At 50.4% G+C, this 7,396-nt stretch overlaps 1 protein-coding gene across 1 annotated transcript; it reads left to right on the top strand.

Annotated features, from left to right (window-relative positions):
* The first annotated feature begins 338 nt into the window (after positions 1-338).
* Positions 339-1,902, top strand: MGAT3 (mannosyl (beta-1,4-)-glycoprotein beta-1,4-N-acetylglucosaminyltransferase). Its single transcript, XM_009080470.1, is given in 2 exon segments — positions 339-1,095; positions 1,098-1,902. Coding segments are annotated over 2 exon segments (1,500 nt in total). The 3' UTR covers positions 1,841-1,902.
* Positions 1,903-7,396: the final 5,494 nt, after the last annotated feature.

Raw genomic sequence — 7,396 nt, 5'->3', positions numbered from 1 at the left:
TTTTGTTTCCATCAATGAATAGGGACAAATCTGCCAAGTGTGGTGAGTTCAGTAGATCATGATTTCCTGTTATTCTGGATTGCCTGTCTTTCTACCCCATTGCCAGTGCCTTTCTTGTCTTTGTGTGTGAGACTGTGACAGATTTAGCAGAGGTTCAGCTTGGTGTAACCCAGCTGAGGCAAAAGATGGCAGGGGGTGGGGGGAGTAGCTCTTGAATTCAAGTCGCTAAAGGTGCATGCTGAATTTGGACCAGCTTTCTGCAATCCCCAACCTGTGGTAAAACTTTGCACCTCAGTAACTACTGAATGTGACTTTGCTTTTCATGGCTCTTCCACAGGATGAAGATGAGACGCCATAAACTCTTTCTGACTCTCTGCATGGCTGGTCTCTGCCTCATCTCCTTCTTGCACTTCCTCAAGGCCCTTTCCTATGTCACCTTCCCCAGGGAGCTGGCTTCGCTTAGTCCCAACCTCGTCTCCAGCTTCTTCTGGAACAATGCCCCTGTCACACCTCAGGTCAGCCCTGAGCCAGGGGGTGCAGAGTTCCTCCGCACACCCCTGTACTCCCACTCCCCCTTGCTCCAACCCCTGCCTCCCAGCAGAGCCAGCGAAGAGCTGCACAAAGTTGAGTTCGTGCTGCCAGAAGACACAACAGAATACTTTGTCCGTACCAAAGCCGGTGGTGTTTGCTTTAAACCAGGCACCAAGGTGTTGGAGAAACCACCTGTGGGAGGTCGGCTGGAGGAGCGAGCAGATGGCGCAGCGTCGGGGCGATCAGCTCGCAAGCCACTGAGCACCAGTGGGACCAAGCGGCGCAAGTGGGTGGAGTGTGTGTGCTTGCCGGGCTGGCACGGCCCCAGCTGTGGGGTCCCCACGGTGGTCCAGTACTCCAACCTGCCCACCAAGGACCGCCTTGTGCCACGGGAGGTCCCCCGGAGGGTCATCAATGCTATCAATGTCAACCACGAGTTTGACCTGCTGGATGTCCGTTTCCATGAGCTGGGAGATGTCGTGGACGCTTTCGTGGTGTGCGAGTCAAACTTCACAGCCTACGGGGAGCCGCGGCCCCTCAAGTTCCGCGAGATGCTCCTCAACGGGACTACATCCGCCACAAGGTGCTCTACGTCTTTCTGGACCACTTCCCCCCCGGTGGCCGCCAGGATGGCTGGATTGCTGATGACTACCTGCGTACCTTCCTCACCCGGGATGGCATCTCTCGCATCCGCAACCTGCGCCCGGATGACGTCTTCATCATCGATGATGCCGATGAGATCCCTGCCCGTGATGGCGTGCTCTTCCTCAAGCTCTATGATGGCTGGACGGAGCCCTTTGCCTTTCACATGCGCAAATCGCTCTATGGCTTCTTCTGGAAGCAACCAGGTACCTTGGAGGTGGTCTCGGGCTGCACCATAGGGATGCTCCAGGCTGTCTATGCTACTGACGGGATACGTTTGCGACGCCGCGAGTACTACACCATGCCTGGGTTTCGGCAGTATGAGAACAGCACGGGACACATCCTGGTGCAGTGGTCTCTGGGCAGCCCCCTCCACTTTGCTGGCTGGCACTGCTCCTGGTGTTTCACCCCAGAGGGGATCTACTTCAAACTGGTGTCAGCCCAGAATGGGGACTTCCCCCGCTGGGGTGACTATGAGGATAAACGAGACCTCAATTATATCCGGGAACTGATCCGGACTGGTGGCTGGTTTGACGGTACTACACAGGAGTATCCCCCTGCTGACCCCAAGGAGCAGATGTATGCTCCCAAGTACCTGCTCAAGAACTACCAGCGGTTCCGCTACTTGTTGGAGAACCCCTACCGAAAAGCGGAGGGTGCTGGGTGAGGCTGCCAAGGCTTGGGGCTTGTGTGGGAATCAGAACTTCACAACAAAGGGAAAGTTTTTGTCTGTTCCTTGTTTTTCTTTTGTTTCCTTTGTTTATGGGCAGGGTGTGCCATTTCTCTGGGGTCTCTGCCCTCCCTCCCTTCCTGTTGTTCTTCCCTTCATCCCAGGGTGATGCCTGGGGACCCAAATTCCTCAGTCACATGAAGAGAGGCCTGGGCAGGAGGAGCAGAGATGTCGGGGACCTGCTCTGGTAATAGCATAAAGACTTTCTTGCATCTTTTGAACCTCTCCTGCTGGCTGGAGAGCATCTCTGCAGCCAGCAGGCAGATGTTCCTCTGGGGCAGACTGGGAGGGTCCCATGGGGAGAGAGGGCAGCTGTTCCCATCCACCCTCATCCTTCTTGGATTGGAGGAAGCACAGATGCAAGCCTGGGCTATTCAGTGAGCGTGTGAGTCAGCAGGCACAAACCGATGTGAGTGGTCAAATGTGCAGATGTGTGTCACTGGTAGTTTTTGGATGAGTGAATGTGCAAAAGCATCTCATTATGCATCTATTTTTTGTATGCCTCTGTATTTAAAGAGTATTTTGGGGAAGGGAAATCCTTTGCTTCCAAGGTGTCCTCCCCAAGATGCAGCCCCCTCCATAGGCTTAATGCATCTGTCCTGGGCTGTATTTTGTCCCAGTGCTCTATTAATCCTGGAGCAGGCAGATGGGAAGCAGAGGTGAGAGCTGGGTTTGATTTCTTTTAACTCCTTTTCCACCCCTGCCCCCACAACACTGCACTGGCTTGGCCCACAGGAGCCGAAGCATCTTTCCTACAGTATGTGCTTCTGTTGGCACCGAGATAAGCTGCAGGGAACTCAATCAGATGGTGGGAGTGTATGTTTGCAAGTGCATGGTTTCCTATGTGCATGAGTGCTAACATGCATGGGTTTGGTATGCATGTGGGTGTTTGTTAGCAGTATTGGGGGGGAAGGGGACATAGCTGGGCATGGGTGTGCTTTCAGGAAACGGTGGGATCCAGCAGCTGTGATCTGTTTTGGCATGGATGACTTCTTGGGAAATTCACAGGAGAGGTCCAGGGCTAGCACTGTCTTTGCATAGTAGTGCTACACATGTGGGACTGCTGCATGCCTCTCTAGCTGCCTCTGCAACCTGCAGGCTGTGCCTGTTGCAGGGCTGCTGTTTACAACGGCTGGCTGTTCCCTCTCACTGTGGGGTAATAAAAGGGAAAAGGGCAAAGTTCTGAGTCAGCAACAGTTGTTGTGGGAAAGCACAAAACCTGTCAAGGCACAGGATCCATCTCTCTGCTCTTAAGGTGTGAGTGAGCTCATGAAGAACCAGGCTATGGGCAGATTACTCCTGGGGCCAAGAGACCTTCTTTGGGATCGCCATGCAATCCAGAGAGTGTGCGCAGCCCACATCTGCAGCTTAGACCATGCAGAGGAGAGGGGATCTAGAAGGACACTAGTTGGTGCCTGCTTAGTTTGCCAGGAATGAGTAGTGAGGATCTGGCCTGTTGTTGTATTGGATTCAGCTCATTGAGGAAACAGATTCATGTCTCCACCCTTACCACCCTTCCTTAGCAGATGGTTTGACAGGGTGCCCAGAGCCTGGGCCATAGCGGGTAGAGGGTGAAAAACATGAACTTGCTCTCTTAGCCTTGCAGTGGAAAGACTGGCTCATGATCCAAGCAGAGAAGTGAGGATCATATGGAGGAGGAGGAAGAGGAAGGGTGACCCTTCTGGCCAGCTGTTCTGAAGCAGAAGGGTTTCCATTGCCCTTAGCTCCATCAGGGCTCCATATTCCTGTGTTGTCCAGCATGTGCCATTCTTGTGCTTCATTCCTATCTCCATTTCTCTTTTTCCCTCCTAGTCCCCTCTTCAGAGAAGGGGAAAACATCAACAAAAGTAACTTGGTTGCCTAATGAGGCTGAGAATGGAACAGAATGAAGATGAATGTCTTCTGATCAAACTGAGATGCAGTTCATCTTAGCTCCTTCCACTTCTCATGTGCCATAATGCCTACTTAGAAGAATTGAAGGAACCCCTCTTTTGGTTGTTGCTTTTGCTTGCCTTTCTTTTAAAAGTCACTTTTCTTCCTTCTTTTGCATCTTCCCCACAGGCAGAGAAGCTCCTTTGGGAACTGGGTGGAGAGAGAAGCTTGGCTAGGCAGAATGCTTTTCCCCAAAGGGAAACTGTGTCATTTCTAAGTCCTGACTTGTTGGTACAGCAAAAAGGACTCTTGTCACAGTCACAGTGTCCTAGTGTCAAGTGACTGTGTGGAGATCTTGGGTGTAGAGAGAATACAGAGGAATGGGGACCTAGCTGAGAAAGGAGGAGCCTGTGTTGAGCAAGATGAAATCCATAGTGCTGAGGCTGTAGCACAAGGGGAATATGCTTTCCCCAGGGAAAGCTGGAGGAGATCAGGTGTGTTAGCTTGTGGAATTCAGCAGCAGAAAAGTATGGGAGGAAGAAGCTGTTTTTCATTTGTACTCTTGGGAGGGAGCCTGAGGTCTACTTGTGTACCTTTAGCTTTGCCTTGTCTAAGTGATAAAAACACAAGGCCAGTGCCAGGCTTTGCTGGCGACAGAAGAGAAGGACAAGTCAGTCTTCGCACGGGTGCTTTGGCAGCACCAGAGCCCCATGAAGCAGGGGCTAAAGTGCGTGTGTGCTGGGGCTGCTGCACCTCGTTATCTTCCACAGCAGGAGCAGCCTCTCCTCTGATACCAGCCCTTCCCATGCATGACTGTCCTTGGGGATTTTTAGTGCACTTCAAGTCACGTTTTCAGTGTTGACATATGGCCTTTGTCTCTTGGGAGTTTCAGATAAGCCCACAGCTGCAGTATCTGCATCTCCTATTCCTGAACTACAGCCTGTTGCCTTCTCTCTTCCATTATTTGCTCCATTCTCCACCTCTTCCTCTGAATTGTCTGTCCTTTCTGTCCCCTTGGACTGGAGGAGAAGGTCCTGCTGCAATAGCAGTGCTGGGGCTCTTGTGTGGGACTCTGGCCCTTCCTGCCCTCTGGACTTACTTTCTTACTCTTAGGAAATTAAATTTAAACCAGACTTCTGCTGTGGGAGGAAGGGGCTTTACAGATGAAATGCATTCTATTTTGTTCCTCTTTCTCAGGAATTGTTTAAACATTTTTTTGATTTAGGGCCAAACCAGTCAATGTTTCTGTCTAATTGGTCTGGCTAACCCTGTGTTTATTATCCTTAGGGAGCTAGAGTGCTTGTCATTAAAAATCTTCCTTCTTGTCCCTGGAGGGAACAGGGGCTAGTAAGCTGACTTTTGCAGAGTGATTTTCTGAGGTGGTGGCTTTGCCCTCTGTTCAGCCTTGCCTGTTCTGCTGCGCTGGGACCCCTGCAGCCAGCACATGGTGGGAACAGCCACCCCTGCAGACAACTGCAGCAAGAGGGAACTCAAAATCATGGGGCTGTGTGAGGTAGTGAGAGAGGCAAAGCAACAAGCAGGTTTGTATTAGATCATTTTTTCCCAGTGCTGAACTCTGAGGTGAGCATTGAGACTTCTTCATCTTATTTGAACCAGGTTCCTAGATTTGAGAAGGGAAGGATCCCAAACCCTGTCCTGCTGCTGGGCTGATATCTGTGGGTTGTTGCAGCCATGAGCAGTGAAGCCATGTGCCCACTGTCTCTCTGAGAGCAAACTGTCTGGAGGAGGGCGGGAATGCAATGCCAGCCTTTCCCTGCAGCCCTCTTCATCTTTGTGCTTTTTCTTTCCCAAAACCTTTCTGCCTTTAAATTGGTGTGAAGAAGGGCCAAGTAGTAGGTGAAGCAGGGTGTGACACACCCAAGCCCTGCACTTCCTTCTGTCTGTCTATCTCTTGTTTCTCTTCATGCTTCCCACCTAAAAAAGTGATTGTGTGCTCATGCATAGCTTTGGACTGGAGAACTGATCATCTTCCTTCTTTGCCCCAAGTGAAGGGAAGGACATGGGCTTTGGTGGACCTGCAGCAAGTGAGTTTGTTAAAGCAGAGAGAGTAGGGCAGGTTAGACACCTTTGCCCCTCTGGGGGTAGTGCTATACCCAAGTGACAGACAGAAAAATGGGGTGATTTTTGTGCCTGTGTGGTTGGTATGAAGGACGACACACTCAAGCCCACTCTTGCTGTTGCTTTCTCTGATCCCTGTGTCCTGCTGAGGTGTTTGCTATCATGGTGCTCCGGCCATCCTGCTCTTCATGTCTCTGTGACAGGTAAACAAGGAAACCTTGTGGCCTCTAGGTAACATATGAGTTGGGGTGGAGGCAGAGTATCAGAGCAGAATGAGTATTCATTCCCCTCTGCCCCCCTTGGTGTATCCTTGTGGGATGGTAGTGTCTCTTCCCCTCCTGAATATCCTCCAGGTTCTCTCTTCCTGTCTCCCAGCTCCTGCCAGCAATCTCCATGGCTGCTATGCCTCTGCACTGTGAAGACACATGTCCAGGGTCACTCCTGGCCCAATTAGTGAACACTGGTGGTGAAGAGGGAAGGGGTTGGCTCATCCTGGCTTCACTGACCTCTAACCTTGGTAAGAAAGGAGGGAAATGAGTGGGAGAATGGATCCTGTATCCCTCCATTGTTGTATTCTCCCCACCCTCCCAAAACCCTTCTTTTCCAATTTCTGAGACATTGTACCAACTTGCTCTTGGTATGGAAAGAGAAGGGGAGCTGGAGGGTAAGAGGGTGGCAGGAGGGGCTTGGATCCAGCACCGAGAAAGGAGAGCTGTTTCTAATGCAATACACTGACATTTTAAAGCTTTGGGGACTACAGATAATGGATTAAGAAGGGATCTGAAAGACTCTGAGACTAAGAATTCGAACCACTGTTTTTTCCTTCCTGTGTGGATGATGATGCAGTATCATCCTGGAAGTGGTCCAGCAGCACTTCTGAGCCTGGGGTCCACCTGGACCTGCTGGTGGTGTTGCCCCTGGAGTGGCTCCAGAACACCCTGCTTTGGCAAAAGAATGGGTGGACTTGCCAAAAAAATCAAAAGAAAAGTAAAAATAAGAGCATCTGCAAAGCTCCTTTCCACTCTGTAATTTATAAACAGCAAGTAATAATGAACTTTTTGTAAGGATAAATCAAATGTACATTCTGAAATCATTTTCTCTGTAAATGGTTGGATTTCATTTCACCCTTAAAGGGATGCTTAAAAGGAGGAGATAATAATAAAAATAAAAAAATTTACAAAGTATGAAAGGAAACCAAGGCATGTGTGTGACAGCTTTTATTTCTGAGTGCCTGCCACAGGGGCTGCTGGGAAATGGAGTGAGGGAGCTTCCCATCTTGGCAGAACACTCTTCCCAAGAAGGGAGATCGAGGGGGAGCCCAGCTGGTTTGGGGACTAATTCCTGATTCTGCATATTAGGTGAGTATGAACCTGTAAAAGTACATGAATTGAGAGCAATGGCTGCTAAGTCATTCTCTCAGAAGAGCTGGTGGACGTGGGAACCAGCATTACCTGCTCATGAATCATAGAATCAACCAGGTTGGAAAAGACCTCAAAGATCATCAAGTCCAACCCTACCATGGTTACTAGACCATGGCACGAA

The sequence above is a fragment of the Acanthisitta chloris genome, unplaced genomic scaffold, assembly GCF_000695815.1.
Source record: "Acanthisitta chloris isolate BGI_N310 unplaced genomic scaffold, ASM69581v1 scaffold35778, whole genome shotgun sequence".
Classification (NCBI taxonomy): Eukaryota; Metazoa; Chordata; class Aves; order Passeriformes; family Acanthisittidae; genus Acanthisitta; species Acanthisitta chloris.
The sequence above is the reverse complement of the archived record's forward strand: the minus strand, read 5'-3'. Positions and strand labels throughout refer to the sequence as shown.